This window comes from Cornus florida, unplaced genomic scaffold (genome assembly GCF_030987335.1).
Source record: "Cornus florida cultivar Cherokee Brave unplaced genomic scaffold, ASM3098733v1 CherokeeBrave_3.0.0_Hap2_Chr06, whole genome shotgun sequence".
Lineage (NCBI taxonomy): Eukaryota > Viridiplantae > Streptophyta > Magnoliopsida > Cornales > Cornaceae > Cornus > Cornus florida.
Genome location: NW_026775576.1, coordinates 103,323,344 through 103,341,447, shown reverse-complemented (window position 1 = coordinate 103,341,447; position 18,104 = coordinate 103,323,344). Strand labels below are relative to the sequence as shown.

The 18,104-nt window shown below is 33.3% G+C and overlaps 1 protein-coding gene across 1 annotated transcript; it reads left to right on the top strand.

The window, feature by feature from the left end:
• Positions 1–8,157: 8,157 nt before the first annotated feature.
• Positions 8,158–16,908, top strand: LOC132313518 (putative SWI/SNF-related matrix-associated actin-dependent regulator of chromatin subfamily A member 3-like 1). The gene is made up of 3 exons (XM_059812315.1): positions 8,158–9,933; positions 12,315–12,606; positions 15,725–16,908. The coding sequence occupies exons 1-3, from the start codon at positions 8,350–8,352 to the stop codon at positions 16,525–16,527; spliced, it is 2,679 nt and encodes an 892-aa protein (XP_059668298.1). The 5' UTR covers positions 8,158–8,349; the 3' UTR covers positions 16,528–16,908.
• Positions 16,909–18,104: the final 1,196 nt, after the last annotated feature.

Below are 18,104 nucleotides of genomic sequence, written 5' to 3'. Positions count from 1 at the left end.
TAAAGTGGTATTTAATAAATTTGAAAATTAGGTGTTCAAATTTTCAAGTGCTAATTATAAATTGAGAACTTTTTATTTATAATTTTGAATGTTCAGTGTTTGGGTAATAAGTGAAGTGTCATTCACTTGAAACTTACCCATATCTGCAGTAACTATTTAATGCATATTTAATATAACTTCATTATTTTTTATATTGATTAAAGTGAAAACTCATAAGGATTTATATATATATATATATATATATATCCAAGTGAGAAGGATTATGGAAGAATAAGAAAAACATAGGGAAAGAATGAAGTTAAATATTACTCCATTTAACTTTTTAAGAGGATATATTTTAATATTTTTTATTATATTGGTAGTGAATAAATTATCAAATATGTACCGGATGTGATTGTTTATTTTTTATTTTTAAATTCGTAAAAAGGTTAAATTGATAATGTTGTAAAAAATACTACTCTACAAATTGGTAGACATTTAATTTAAAATTATCTTTTATGGTCCGTATCTATGTGTAAAGGTAATGAGTCAGGTTCATGTCACTATGTATTAATCATATAACTAAAGACACAGAAGGGAACAAAATTGAATTAAAGATCATATGAAATGCTAAATTGTTCATTTCTTCTTAATAAATCATATATCTATACTATTATTAAATGTGTAAAGTGTTTCAGTATTTATTTATTAATATAAAAAATATTTATTAATTGATATAAAACTCTAAAAATTTCTTAATAAAATTCAAATTACAAATTACCTAATAAAATTCAAATTATAAATTACCTAATAAATCTATACTATTATTAAAATAGTTTCTTTAACATAAAATAAAATCTAATTAGACAAGAATAAGTCTACCACAAATTACCTATTTTTATTTTCAATAAAACTCTATCACAGTATACAAAGATATATTTAAAGAGTTTCTATAAAACTCTAACACAAATTACCTATTTATCTATTTATTATAAGTTTTTAATAAAATAAAATCTAATTATACGAGTATTATTAATATAAAAAATTATTTATTAATAGATATAATAAAAAGAAATCTAATTAGATAAATGATATATTTGAAGAAAATAAAATAATTTATATAAAACTTTACCATAAATTGCCTATTTTATTTTCAATAAAAGTCTATCACATAAAAAAAAAAAAAAAAAAAGATATATTTAAAGAGTTTCTATAAAACTCTAACACAAAATTTAATTATTTTATTTGAAATTCAATCAAGAGGGCACATGTCATTAAGCCTATGAATAAAGGCATGGAAGAAGAAGAAAATAAGACAAAATTAAATATTACTCCACTTAACCTTTTAAGAGGATATATTTTAATATTTTTTATTATATTGATAATGAATGAATTATCAAATATGTACCGGATGTGATTGCTTACTTTTTTTTTTTTTTAATTCGCAAAAAGGTTAAATTGGTAATGTTATAAAGAATAATACTCATACAAAAAGGTAGACATTTAATTTAAAATTATCTTTTGGTTCTTATCTATGTGTAAAGGTAATGAGTCAGGTTCATGTCACTATGTATTAATCATATAACTAAAGATATAGAAGGGAACAAAATTGAATTAAAGATCATATGAAATGCTAAATTTTTCATTTCTTCTCAGTAAATTACATATATATATATATATATATATATAGCAATTAATAAATACTATATACCCTACTTGGGAATAGGACTGGGACTTGGATGAGCCTAACCCGAGAAATTTGAGTCCCATTCAAAAATTTTACGGTGTAGGCAAGGAATTTGGGACTATAGGCGGTGATTGGGCTTAAATTTTAGAGCCCGAACCCAAAATATATAAAATAAAATAAAAAAAGTAAATAAATTACATATTTTTAATGTCACACGTTGCATAGATGATTTAATATTTATAGTAGGATATTCACTTAAGCGCAGTTGCTTTAAAAATTAAAGTAGAATATTCACCTAACTTAAACGCAGTTGCTTTAAATGTTTAAGGTAAAATAAATTAGTAATTGAATTTTAGTTAAAGAACCAAAATAATAAATAATATAAGATTTGGGTTGTTTCTAAAGTTTAATAAGAAATTAAGAATGAATTTTATTAAGTATGAATTTTCAAATTCTAATAATATAGTTTGGTTGATTTATATCATTTTTATTTCATGTCAAGTGAATACAGTTGAGATGCACTTTAATATTTTTTTCAACATTTATTTATAGTTAAATATTACAATAAAATATCATTTTTAAAGGCGTAAATACTTAAAAAAAAAATATCAAGTGCACTTTAACATTATCCCAAAAATTACAGTTGTTAAATACTTTCGATCAATTACAATTTCTCATTTACCTTGACAATAAAAAATGAGATATTGTGATTGGCCGCGGGTATTAGCTTACCCCAGTACCAAAATAACTTCTCTCGTGGTAAGAGGACTAATTAATTACAATCTAATTAATTAGATATCTCAAACCATTATTTGACATTAAAAATATAAATTTATAGGACAAAAGTGCTCTTTTAATACTTTTTTTCTCTCCTTACTTGAATAGTGCATATATATATATATATATATAAACACCTAAATTTTTTTTTACGCCTATGTGTATATATATATATATATATATATACACACTTTCCTTTATATATCATCAAATCTTTGCTAATCCAACCATTTTATCTTCTTTCCTTAGGATATCTCTCTACTATTCTCTCCAAAACTAATTTGATGGCTAATATTAAAACAGTCATGTGCCAAGTCTCCCTTTCTCACTTTCTCTCAATCTCTCTCAAAATCTCAGATATTGAGACCAAATTTTTCTCTTTTCTTTTTAGTAACTTTCATACCTAAATTTTGCTTGCCAGAATTTGCCGGCTTCTTCAACTTGTGCTAAAGTTAATATATGCACAGATATAAATAAAAGAAGAAAAAAAAATTAATTCTCCTCTCTTGCTGGCTTCTTCAACTTGTGCTAAAGTTAATATATACACATATATAAATAAAAGAAAAAAATAATAAAATAATTAATTCTCCTCTCCTTAGGATATCTCTCTACTGCTCCCTTCAAAACTAATTTAAAGACTAATATTAACATACGTCATTTGCTACGTCTCCTTTTCCCTCTTTCTTTCTCCTCTCAACCCCCCTTTCTAAATATTTTCTCTTTCCTTTTCACAATAACTTTCATATTCAAATTTTGTTTGCCTGAATTCGTTGACTTCTTCAACTTGTGTTAAAGTTAATATATACACGTATATAAATAAAAGAAAAAAAAATGATTAATTTTGAAAACAAAAAATATATATAAATAATAACGATGTTTGGCTATTGGAGTTGGGATTGGACCGAACTAAAGATGGTCTTCTCTGTCTTCCTCGTGGAACGACTGATCTAAGATCGTCATCTTAGATCACTTGACACCATTACCTTTGCCAAATCTAAAACCTTAAATGGATTCCTTGATTGAATTTTTAGTTTATTAATTTGTTCTGATTTTTTTTTTTTTTTTTTTAACTCAACATATATTTATGATTATTTTCTGGTGAATTGAGCAAAATCTAAAACCTCAATTGTTGGTTTTGGAGATGATACAAAATCAGGAGCAATATCGAAAAAAGATTCAAACATCCAGAGTCAATATAAGCATGGATGGGCTTGCAACTACAAATGCATTCGTCGGAATAACAAGAATCCTTCACGCCGACTACAAATGCATCCGCTGGAATAACAAGAATCCTTCACGCGCAAGCATGGTTTGGTTCAGGTCTGAGATAAAAAGTTTACGATTTGAGAGAAAAATAAGTTTTGGGTAGGTCAATTACATGAAAGTTACTGAAAAAGGAAGAGAAAAATTTGGTTTACTGAAAAAGGAAGAGAAAAATTTGGTCTTGTATCTAAGATGGAGAGAAAGATTGAGGAAAGAGAAAAAAAGGGAGAAGGAGATGTGGCAAATGAGTGTCTTAATATTAGCTTTCAGATTAGTTTTGGATGGATCAGGGAAGAGATCTCCCAAGAAGAAGATCCGTATTTTTTTCTCTCTTTATTACGAATCCGTATATATATATATATACACACACACACTCTCCGTATATAACTAAAAGACAATTAAAAAAAGAAATAAATAAAAGAATCCATTCCCATCAAACAATTTTAAAAAATAAAAAAATAAATAATCATAATCAATTATGATAATGTTACTGATATATATATATATACGGGTTAAGTACAAGAAACACCCTCATGATATGCATATGATATGCATAAGGTGCAAAAAATACCCTACTATTTTATTTTTTATTTATTTTATTTTATTTTATTTTATTATTATTTTTTTTTTGTGCAAAAAATCCACTACTATTTTTCTGGGTGTAAATTGCCCCATAATTAGCCATTTTGACCCATTTTTTTATAAAAATTTCAAAATGCCCTCCTAGTCCGGTGAAAGCCATAGCCGGCGAACACCATTTCTGGCCCGCCAATAATTTTTTGTGTTTAAGTGTTTCACTTGAAAACCCATTTATGATTTACGATTTTTGTGATGAAGGATGATTGAAAACTCATCTCCGGCAAACTCATTTCTGATCGAATACCCATTTAAGAGTACGCTTAGAATTTACTATGGTTCAAAATATATGTGAAGAAATGTTACCTTTTTCCATAACCGAAACAATTTACAAGAAAGGTGTAGGGAAAACTACACTTAATAAATTTAGGACAAATTGATCTATTTTTAAAGTTAATTTTTTAATTTGATCGAGTTAGATAAAATAATTACATAAGCATAAATAGCTATTATTTATATCCAAAATACCCTCGAAACTCTAATTTCAAAATACCAAAATATCCTTTCTAAATCAAATAATTCTTTAATTTAGAAAATTTAGAAAAACAAGATTTTTTAGTTGACTTTCAACTTCGCATTTTTGCATATGGTGTATTAATTACCAAAATAAATAAAATAAAAAAATAACATTATATATATATATTTGTGCAAAACAATTTAAGGTATGTCCTAATCTATTTCGGTTCAAACATGCAAATGTTAATTTAGAAATATACAAAAAATTTAGTGAAAATTCATTATGTATAGAATTTTTTATTTCAGTAAGTGGAAATTCATCACACACACACACACACACACACACACACACACACACACATATATATATATGTATAATTTTAACCATATCTCCTAATTCACACCACTATAAACTTGTAAATATGAAAACTTTCCTATATATACATATCTACACATACAGCACAAACACGCGATAGAGGGTAGAGGGAGATCATGAAAAAACTAAATGGTTGCTTCAGTATAAATGGTACACCAACAATATATATTTTTTATTTATAAAACAAGTGTAATTAATTGAGCCAAAAAATTAATGATCATCTCAAGGCATGCACCACAACAAAGACGATTTATATATTCTTGAGTTTAATTATATTTTTCTTTTTGGGGACTAACATTTGATTGCCTCATTTTTTACTATTTTGAATCTTTTTTATTATTTGTATAAGTTCTCGTGTGTGTATATATATATGAAAGTTGTAACAATATGGTTCAAAGTTAAATGAAATATCTTATTTTTTAAAAATTTTCAAGTAAATAAATTATTTAAAGAAAATAATTGATTTTAGGAGAATAATTTTTTGTATTTTAGAGTAAGTGTTTGGAGAACATTTTGGATCTAAACCATAATTATTGATGCATATTTAATTATTTTACTTTATTTAACCAAAACCAAAAATAAACTTTTAAAATAGGCCATTTTATTATTTATAACTCCTAATAAAAACTTTATGCAAGTGTAGTTTCCCATCTGGCATAATATGCATTGCCATTACACTACATTCAAAGGTTTTTCTTTTCTAATACCCGGGAGTTAGCAAATTTAAAGAACATATGGGCTTCCTAATCAACAAAAGTTGCAAGCCAAGTGAAAATATCATACTTTGTTGACCATGATCACAAGGTTGACACATATTTAACATAACAAACTAAAAATACACAGATTTTTTTTTAATACCAGATAATAGGAATCATGCTTTTGTAAAAACTTAACGACTCCCTGAAAATCAGATATCCTTGTAAATGACAGCTATAATTATAGAATGCCTATTCACTGATCATGATTGAGCTTAACTGACAGTCCGTGATTAACTAAAATAATAATAATAATGTTAAATGGGTTTTCAATCAGAAATGGGTTTTCAATTGAAACACTCAAAAAAAAAAAAAATTGAAGGCACGCATTGTTTGGCTGGAAATGGTGTTCGCCCATGATGGCTTTCATTGGACTAGAAGGGCATTTTAAAATTTTTATTAAAAAAAAAAATGGTCAGAGTAGCTAATTAGGGGGCAATTTGCACCCCGAAAAATAGTAGAGGATTTTTTGCCAAAAAAAAAAAACGAGGACAACAATAGGGAGTTTTTTTTGCACCTTTTGTATACAGTGAAAGTGTTTCTTGTCGTATTTAACCATATATATATATATATATATCAATTAAAATATATATATATATATATATATATATATATATATATATAAACATGTGTTTACATTCATATACAAGTCAACTTAAGAGACATATGTAACGTTAGTGTTCGAAGTGCCTATTTTTTGTCTTTAAAAATTTAAAACAGATCACAGGTATTTTTCACTAATCCTAGTAATAATACCCCTCATGCTTTTAATGACGCGTGGAAGGACATTTGGAAAATCAGAACCAAAGAAAAGATCAAGTTTTTCATATGGCAGTGTTGTTTGGCAGTTTTGAAGAACCTCCAGTCTAAAGAGATTGTCTCCGATGCGATTTGTCGTGTCTGTGGGATAGAAGAAGAGACAATTTCTCATATGCTTTGCAAATGCCCCATTGCCTAGGTGGTTTGGAAAAGCAGTCCTCTCATGTTGACTTTTTCAGACTCTAGTTCTTGTTCATGGCAACACAACTGGTTATATCTTCTGAACTTATGGCACGTTCATCAGGCCTTGGAAAGTTGTCTAAGTCTTGTCTCGGTTATCATGTGGTAGTTATGGAAAGGGAGAAATGATTGGCACTTCAATAGCAAAAATTGGTCTCCCCACTACATCATTGATCGAGCTTTATTCAACTTCCGTGAGTTCTGGGTAGTCCTCCATCAAGACGCTTCCATTTTCAGTCCCCAATCTTTCTCGTCCCCCCGTCTATCTTCTTGGCAATCCCCTATTTTGGGTAGATTAAAGCTAAACATTGATGCCGTTTTCAATTCCATCTCCCATCTCGCGGGGGGTGGTGCCATTCTTAGGGATGACAAAGGGAGACTGGTTCGGTGCGCCTCTTTCTTTTTTGAGAACGTGGGATCGCCTGCAGCGGCAGAAGCTCTCACTTTAAGGGAAAGTCTGAAACTTCTATCTTCGTGGGGCCACACAAATGTTGATATTGAAGGTAATAATTAGCGCATTATGCAGCTCCAGTCGGTGGATGGTTTCTCCTCTGTTATCGTAGAGGATATTGCTTGTTTGTTGCCTCATTTGCACTCTTGGAAGCTTCTCTGGACTCCTAGAATTTGCAACAGAGTTGCTCACTTCATTGGCAAATGGGCTCTCAGGTCTAAGTGTAGTGATCTTCAGTGGGATGTTTTGCCTCCTAGTTTGATTCAAGCCATTGAGGTTGATTTCTAGTTTTTCTGTCTGTGTTTTTTTGTAGCCCTAAAAAAAAAAAAAAAAAAAAGTAATATTAATTTTAAATTTTAAATTTTAAATGCTCATAATGATAAGAGACATATAATTAATTAGTTAATATAAATTTTAAGAATCATAACCAATTAAGAGTGACTCCTCCTCGTTGTCTTGCAGCTTGGTGGACCATGCCTGTGAGTAGGGTTAACCCATTTATCAATGCTGATCCACCCAAATTACTGGTACATGTAAATTTCGTGCAGAAAAAGCTATATTCACTTCATCGTATTTTTAAAAAGAAACTCAGAAAATTCACAAAATCTAAATTCAGATTTTAAGAATTTTCTGAAATTACTAGTTATGGGAGTACCATACTTTGCCCAACAGAATCCTGAAAAATTTGGGCCCATTTAAAACTCACGCAACCAAAAAACTGTCCCTTTTCACACCATTCAAAGCCCAAATGGCAAAAGTGTAGCTGCGTGGCTTGGAAACGGTGAGTGCTGAGACTCTGCCAAGTCTATCTACCGTTACACTCACTCAGCACACCACTCCACACTTTCTCTCACTACCTTCTCTCTCTAGACCGGCCTTTCCCTTTTCAAAAATCAAAATTATACCAAGAAAACGGCAGAGTGAGAAACAGGAGAAATCCCAATTCTTGTTTTTGATCAAAACCCTAGAAATGAATACAGAAGACGACCCAGTGAGTCTCTTCATGATTCTGGATCAGTGGCCATATTTGCCGATTGGATTCGTGGAGGTTGGGGACGAGGAAACTCAGGAATTGTCCGGTACTATCTCTCAATCCTCCGAGACCTACATGGTTGGATTCGTTATCGTCAACATCGTTGGATTACAGTACTATTCAGGCACGATCAGTGGACGAGAGATGGTTGGTTTGGTTCGCGAACCGTTGAACCAATACGATCAAAACGCAATCAAGGTGCTCAATACGAGGACGGTTCAAGTGGGTCACATCGAGCGGGCGGCGGCGAGGGTTCTGGCACCGTTGATCGATGCCAATTTGATCGCCGTCGAGGGCATTGTCCCCAACACGCCCCGGAGGGGGAATCGGTTTCGGCTCCCTTGTCAGGTTCACATTTTTGCCCGGATTGAGGCCTTTTCGAGAGTGAAGTCGGCCATTTCGCGAGGTGGGTTGAATTTGATTTCGGAAGACAATGCGTCGTTTACTCTGTCGGAGGCTGTTGCTGTGAAGGAGAAGACGAACGCCAAGGATGGAAAGAGTTTGGATGAGATATTCAAATTGGTTGATGAAAATGTGAATAAAAAGGGGGCTATGGAAGCATTGGAACCGCCTAAAGATATTATCAAATCGGAGCTTTTCTTGCACCAAAAGGAAGGCTTGGGATGGTTGTTTCATAGAGAGAATTCCTGCGAATTGCCGCCTTTTTGGGAAGAGAAAGATGGCGCTTTTGTCAATGTGTTGACAAATTATCAAACCGGTGACCGGCCTGATCCATTACGTGGTGGAATATTCGCTGATGATATGGGATTGGGTAAAACTCTCACCTTGCTTTCCTTGATTGCTTTTGATAAATGTGGCAATGCTACTTTTACAAGTGATACTAATAGTGTAACTATGGAAAAGGGAGAAGAAATCGATGAAGAGAATGAGAGATTGGTTGTTTCAGGGGGTAAGAAATCAAAGAGGGGGAGAGTCAGCAAAAAGGTTACCAATTCACGCAAAAAACAGAAAACAGAGAACGCCCATTTAGATGTAACGGTGAAAGGAAAATTAGTGGGTGGATTTGATAGTTCTTCTAGTGCTTTAGGTCCTAAAACAACGTTGATTGTTTGCCCCCCTTCTGTATTTTCGACTTGGATAACACAATTAGTGGAGCACACTAATCCTGGAAAGTTGAAGGTGTATATGTATTATGGAGAACGGACCAAAGATGCCAACGAACTTCAGAAGTATGATATAGTTTTGACGACTTACAGTACTCTCTCTAGTGAAGATGGTGGGTCAGAATCACCGTTGAAGAAGATAGAGTGGTGGCGAGTCATTTTGGATGAGGCACATGTAATTAAGAACGTCAATGCTCAACAAAGCCGTGCTGTAAGTAACCTCAATGCCAAGAGAAGGTGGGTTGTTACAGGTACACCCATACAAAATGGGTCTTTGGATTTGTTCTCTCTTATGACATTTTTGCGGTTTGAGCCATTCTCAATTAAAAGCTATTGGAATAGCTTGGTACATCGCCCAATTGCTCATGGAAATGAGAATGGGCTCTCGCGGCTGCAGGTAAGAAAAATTTACCCTATAATGGGAACATATCTTCAGATTCAAAATTTGATATTATATCTACTGAATTTTCTACTTTACAAACTTGGAAATTATCTTTATCTTGTTCTACTAAATGCTTCTCCTTTCTCATTGAACAATTTTGTCTACAATAGTCTGTATTTTTAAGATCTCAGTGCTTGAGTTTATCTAGTGCAAAAAATTGAAAAGAATAGATTCATTTCTTGTGTGCATTAAAGGTTTATTATCATATCCTTGTAACCTGGATATACATTGCATTTTCACTTGGATATGTTTTCTCTCTCTCCCCAGTCCTCCCCTCGACCCCATTTGAAATTGCCCCAAATCCATCCCATTAGTGCCCCTAGTTTGAGGTGGGGCAAATTGCTATCCCTATTTTGGGGACACTTCCCTACTACAGGAAGGACAAATGGTGACATGGACACGTGTCTATGTCCAAAGAAGAAGAAAATGGAACACCTGAGAGAGGGAGTGAGCGTTGTTGTCATACCAGGTCCCAATAGTGGAACACTTAAATGTCTCTTCATTGTTTGCATCTACTTCCTTCTCCTCACTCTACCTCTTTAGGTAAGAGAGCTAATGTCAATTTAGAACCTTTTTTTTTTACTTCCTGTATACCATAAACTCCTTTAAATATAATAGTTTTATAAAAACCTGTATGCTAGACAACTTCTTTAACTGTATTCTTTTATCTTTGTAACATGCAAAATGGTAACAAGGTTTAGTTAAGAAGCACGGACACTTCTACAAAGGTGCCGTGATTGTGTCGGACACGACATTTCATGGACAAGTGTCCGATACTTAATGGACATGTTAATAATTGAGACATGATTTTTATTAATTTGGACACTTAATTGAGACAGTCCGGCCACTTGGCTTGCATATTTCGAACACTTGACTAACACACTCTACACTCTCAAATACAAGTCTTCTAGAATACAAACTTATACAATCTTGAAACGAAACAAATACAGTTCAAAGTGTCCAACCTCTTTCTTTTAAAATAAAATTGACACTATATACATGTCATAACATGTAATGGCACTTCTAAATATATGAAGACAACATTTATAATGTCAAGGCGGGAGAGTAATTACATATATAATATTAGGATGTTCACATAGCTCTTTCCAATAGTCACATAGCTCTTTCCTCTAAATTATGCAACACACTGTAACGGTCTTGTTTGATAAAATTATTTATATATATCAGCCGTGTCCACGCCATATCCGTGTCCAATTTTTTCAAGATTTGACATGTTGCCGTATCCGTATTGTATTGTGTCCTCGTCCACGCTACATAGAGGTTTACAATAGATGCTGCTAAGGTAAAAAAGTAGTGATAGACTATAAAGAAATGTATTTATGTATATGAATCTGTGTCTTGATTTTTTGGACCATATTGGATAGTGTGTACATGTATTTTACCTCCACACATCTACAATAATAAACTCAGCTTCACATTCACCATCTTTGCTACTGAAATTGAAGCAATATAATTTCCAATCTCCGTTTTAATTTTAACTACTTTTTTCATCAATGCTTCATAAGAAACTGCATATAGTTGAGTTGATTTGAGTTCCTGAGCTGCTGCAGTGTTGTGTTGATTTGAGTTCTGTAGGCCCCTTGACGCTTTCTGTTGAAAATTCAAATTGTGTACAGTTGAAAAGCATCTTTACTTCGTTTCAAAATTTTAACACATGTACTGGTACTGAAACAGCAGGAAGAACACTTGTATACAGATTTATCGCTCTGCTTGGTACTTTTCAAGGCTATTCAATCAAGTTCTTTTTTGATAAGTTTATTAAGTTCTTTCCAGCTAACTTTATGAATGAAAAGGATTTCTTGTAGTTGGATATTAAGAAATGGAAGACCCTCTGTTGCATGCATTAGTAAGTATACTACGAGGATTCTTTATCTAGAAAAAATTGCATTGTAGATAAGAAGTTGAGGATGGGGTAACATATTAGAGGCAATGAGAAAACTTAGTCTGATTAGTCAGTATTATATTAACAACAACAAGATAATCTGATTAATATTCTTAACGGGATTCAGGATTGCAATGATGCTTATTAAGGTTATCAGAGAGTAGTTGAAGGCTTTAAAAGCATCTTTGGTGGAATATACAAACATATTACCTTCATGTAGAATGGTCTTTGATATTCACGTTGTAAATTTGTAATGCAGAACAGATATTTTGGAGATGAATGATTAATTTCATTTTGTCACCTATGTTATTTCTCTCTCCGTCTCTCTCTCTCTCTCTCTCTCTATGTGTATATATATATATATATATATATGTTCTGCAGTTCTTTATTGGTATGATAACATTTGGTGGTCATTCTGCCTGTATCTTTTCAGGTTCTTATGGCAACTATTTCTTTGAGGAGAACAAAGGACAAGGCTGTAATAGGGTTGCCAAATAAAAGTATAGAGACTTGTTTTGTGGAACTTTCTGTGGAAGAACGAGAGCTATATGATCAGATGGAAGGAGAAGCCAGAAGTGTTGTCCGTGATTACATCTATGCTGATAGAGTAATGAGCAATTATTCAACTGTACTTAGCATAATTTTACGACTTCGCCAGATCTGTACAGATTTAGCCTTGTGCCCATCAGATATCAGATCACTACTTCCACCTAACAATATTGAAGGTATTTTTATGAATTTGTCATCTTTTAAAATTTTATAATATTCTTAGAGAGGTCTCATGGCAGTTCTTCTAATAATATCTATTAGTTCTCTCTCTCTCTCTCTCTCTCTCTCGTATCTTCTGAATTATCATGGAACAAAAATTTGGCTCAGTAGAATTCAATGAGGATTTCAGATATAAATATATATAATCTCTTTTTTTAACTTGTGTGTACAACTTTATATCTTGTATTTTTGTTCTCAATACCCTACATTCCTTACATGTCTACTATTTCTTAAGATATATTGTTTTAGGTGATTTGATTCATTCTTCTTGAGGAGGACGTTATTTCTCTTGTTCTTATATTAGTTAAATTTCTCTCCTTTTACACATAAAGTTTTTCGTATTTAACTTATTATTGAGATAGTGTGAAAAAAATATAACGCATACGATCCTGAAACGAGGCAAACTCAAAAAGTCAGTGGGGGAGAACAGGCCAGGGTTTAAAGGTAGTTTATATGCTCGTGTTTAGATCAATACTTTTTTTTTTTTTTTGGCTTGTTTGTTGGGTTCTCTTTTTATTAAGAGATTGTGATGCCATATTTATTGAGTGGCTAAACAAATATGATAGGTTTGGAAGCCTAAAATAGAAGATGTGGGCTGCAGGAAAATTAAGAAGTCCTGTTTGATCCTAAGGGAAGTCTTTATGGTAATATGTTGGGTCATAATTATGTTTTCCTGAGGTAGCATGTAAATTGGGTTATAGTTGATGTTTGCTCTATGTTAGTACACTGCTGATAACTTTTGTTTGTATTTTATATTATGTTTTAGGAGTTTTGGATATTTTGGTTATATCTAGCTTTATTGGATATTGGCTGTGTATGGTACTGGTGCATGGGTTCATGTTTTTGGTCAAATTGTGTTTTTCCCAAGTAATTGGGAAAAGCTTGGTTGTTGTTGTTGTGTGTGATCATTTCTTGTCTCTAGTAGATGTCGAAAATTTCTTTTATATATAAAATTTGTAATTTTTCTATTTTATAGGACCCTAGTTATGTAAGTTTCTACTTCCCTTTTTTCCTATATGCAAATGCACATTCAATTTGGTAGACTTTGAGTTATATGAGAAGCTTGGTGGTTTGTGGTACAACCTAGCCTTAAGGGTTGAATCTTAAGGGAACCTATTTGAGATTTCTAGACTATAAAAAGGTGAGATTTCTAGACTTCTCATTATAAAATGTTTGAACCTTAGTAATACAACCACAGATACTAAAACCTCGTTTACTTTTAATGGGTGACTGTTTATGGCCCCAGAATAATCCCTGTTTCATTATTTTCATATCCATAACTTCATCCTTCCTAGTCCTAATCAACCCAATCATTTTTTTTTGTTTTTGTTTTTTGGTTCTTCAATTTATCTCTTGAACCTAAAGATCTTGCTATTCAGAGTTTCCAGCTGCGGCGTCTCTGAAATTCTTGCAACATAATACTTCTTTAATGAAGGCAATTTCAATTCTCCTTGGAAAACCAAAAACAAGCTTTGTAGCCTCTCTATATTCCCAACTGTAAAGAATGTTATTCCAAGTTTGAAGTGCTGTCCATCATTACTTGGCGCCCAAAAGTGGGATATATTGTGCCTTGCAAGAAAATAAGGAAATGTAGAAGAGAGAAAAAAAAAATTAGGGCCAGTCACTAGTCTCCTACAATTTTTTTTCTTTTTCTTTTTTTGAATTGTAAGAAATATTATAGCAATCATCTTAAAGCTATATGCGGTCCAAGCCTTTTCTATAGGAATTGTAATCTCCAATTGGCCCCATCCTTTTGAACATGCACATTTGTGAAGGCTTCTTCTCTACGCTTAAATTTTGATTCGGCATATGCATTACAAAGACCTCTCCTCAGGTAATACTCGCTACCTTCTTCTCTACGGTTAAATTTTGATTCGGCATATGCATTACAAAGAGCTCTCCTCAAGTAATACTCGCTACCTTCTTTATAGGCACTTTTGAAGATCATAGAGAGGAGTTTCTCTCCAAAAAAAAAAGTCTCATTGAAGACTTGAAAATTACCACGAGGACCTCCTCACCATAGACAAGTCTTTTTGAAGAATACTGTGAGGACTTCTTTATTGGTTAGCATCATTTGAAGAATAATAAAACCCTGACGTGCCTCGTGCATGGGCTGAGTTGGAGTAGAACTGAGTAAATGTCTATAAGTTCAGTTCAGGGCTAATCGTCAATTGCCATGACCTGCTTGCAAACGATAGTCCTATGGAATCCTTGGAAGTACTTGACTGGGTGGCTGAAGTTAAGGGTTTGTCGGGGTAACCTCACATCTTGCATTGGTTGAGTTGAAGTGGGACTTAGGAGGCTTCTACAGGTTTAGTGCATGGCTGGTCATCATAACCCACTTACAAATTACAAAGGATAGCCCTCTGGAATTCTCGGATTACATGGCTTGGTGGCTGAAGTTAAGGTGTGTCGAGTTAAGTTCACTTTGAGGCTTGCGCATATCTTGAACTGGCTTGAAGAGTAAGAACACTACACCCAAATGACATATGCACAGTATGACATGACATACCGTATTGGACCACTGGAAGACTTTCTAGGGGCGCTGGCTATTTTGGCGCCATCTTATTGCATTGCATGGCCACTTTAGTGCATAGAAATTTCTATCCGTAATGGTTAATCCCTTAGTTGTTGCGATGTACCTAGTACATCTTTGACCTCAAGGAGTCTGGGCTCTCTCTCTCTCTCTCTTCCACCTAGTTTGGTTTATTTGGACAGACGTTCCCATTGCTTCTTGGTATATATGCGAGAAAATATGGATAAGTATCTAACTTCAATGAGAAACTGAAATATTTGTATATATGTGGCCACATTAGATTTCCATGACCACAGTTAATTTTTTTATTTTTCTTTTTATTGTTCCCTTGACCCTGTTATGTTTTATCTCAGGCATTATTCTTCCCCATAATTGAAATGATGCTCCCCATTCAAACTTATTCAAATTATGCTTATATTGAGTAGTGTGTTCGGTGTTTTTACTCATTTTGTATTCGCTTTCTTTTCTAAATTCTTTTGGTGTTTTGATGTAATTTAATTATGATGAGTACTTATAATCCTTAAATTGAATACAATCAGATGTATCCAACAATCCAGAATTGCTGAAAAAGATGGTTTCAGTGCTACAAGATGGGGAAGATTTTGACTGTCCAATTTGTATTTCTCCACCGACTGATATTGTTATTACATGTTGTGCTCACATCTTTTGCCGATCCTGCATTTTAAAGACCCTAAAGCGCATGAAACCCTGCTGTCCACTGTGCCGCCGTCCATTGTCAGAATCTGACCTCTTTTCATCCCCACCAGAATCTTCTGACACAGACAATACTGTAGTTTCCTCTTCCAAGACATCATCGAAAGTGTTAGCCCTCCTGAAACTCCTGTCAGCTTCTAGGGATCAAAATCCAAATACAAAATCAGTTATATTCTCACAGTTCAGAAAAATGTTGATTTTACTTGAAGAGCCCCTTACAGCTGCTGGTTTTAGGATCTTGCGCTTAGATGGGTCCATGAATGCGAAAAGAAGAGCACGAGTAATTGAAGAATTTGGAGTCCCAGCACCAGAAGGGCCTACAATTTTGCTTGCAAGTCTGAAAGCTGCAGGTGCTGGTATAAATCTTACAGCTGCTTCTAGGGTCTACTTGTTAGAGCCGTGGTGGAATCCAGCAGTGGAGGAACAGGCTATGGATCGTGTCCACCGGATTGGGCAGAAAGAGGATGTCAAGATTGTGAGGATGATAGCTCGAAACAGCATTGACGAGCGGATATTGGAACTGCAAGACAAAAAGAAGAAACTGGCAAGGGAGGCTTTTGGTAGAAGGGGCTCAAAAGATCGGAAGGAGATTAGCATAGATGATCTCCGTACCCTGATGTCCTTGTGAGGTACTCTTACTTTTACATCATGTACATGTAAAAGTATGCATGCATGCATGTTGCATTTGCTCATACATGTATCTACACATTCTGTAGTTTTTTGCCATGTAGTATGTATGTACATGTGCATCGACCCATCAATACAAATATGTAGGGTATGTATTAGATAGGTTCACTTTTTGAATGCTGGAACCATTTCTTTACATGTGTCACAGAACAAAAAAAATGTCAAAAATGAGATCAAAAGATTTCCTTTTTGTCCGATGGAGTTATTTTATTTTTTTATATTTTTTTCCCGGTTTAGTTACTTTTCAAAGGATTCTGATCCAGGTTTTGTCCTTGTTTAGAAGAACAAGAGTAATGTTATACTCACAAGATTACTTAGTTTATACGAACACTGCCCAGCCCAAGTTGTAGATCATGTATTTATGCGTACAAGTGTAATGTATATAATATGTGTAATGTTTACACGCACACACACGCACACACACTCACATATATATATATATTCGTGGATATATGATGGAAATGGGCTGGATTTGCTGTCTGCGGTGATGGGTCAAATAGAGTTTGTATTGGCATGAAAAACGATTTTGTAACAAATTGGTGTGGATAGTTGTTGTGCAAATATGCCAAAATTCTGCAGAGACAACTCTGGTGGCAGCAACATATTTGGTTTTAGTTGAGGAGAGCGACCTGTTTGTTACATTGAACTTTTTCAAGTGGGTGAGAGGAATTTCACAAGCTGTCTAGTACTATCTTTTGAAGCAACCCTAAAAATTAAATTGTATAAGAGCCAGTTTGGGGGTATTATCGGGAATTCATATACCATCATGTGGGTTGAGGGAACTGTTATGTAAGTGTAGGTCCATCTTGGGAGGGTACAGGGAGTCCCACATTAAGAATTGAGTGCAAAGAAGACCAAATTGACTAGTCATTTTTGGTACCATACTGGTCATATGAGAAAAACTTTGTTGCGTACACATCCGACCATTCATTATTACGTGTTACACGGACGATCTGAGATGGTGCAACTCCATAGTTTTTCTCATAACCGACCTCTCTTTTGTTTTGTGCTCATCCTAAACAAGTAGCAAAATGTGGATCTCCTTTCATCATATGCAACCTGCCCAACCACTAGCCACCACTAGCATGTAATCTGCACCACCACATTGACATGCGAAAAATAGTGTCACAGAGTGTTTATGTGATCTGACTCTATTTATATTGAATTAAAATAAAGATAATGACGATGATAATAATTACAGAGAAAAGAGTAGTCACACCTACTCACACAATACATAATTGTCATCCTTCAAGCCGGAAAATGTATCTTTTTTTCATGAGATATTCTTTCATGAGAAAATGAAATAGTTTAGTGAGAATGATAGGCTAATATGAAAATTACATTATAACCTTAAAATTGATTTTGTCAAAAGTAAAAGTAGCAAGGACGTGTTTTGGTTTATTAAATATGAAAAAAAAAAAATTCCGTCCAATTAAAATAAGGAGTTTTTTTTTTCACCTGATTTAAAATTAAAAATTAATTTAATTTGTGAATCCTATTATTCTCAAATTCAATAAT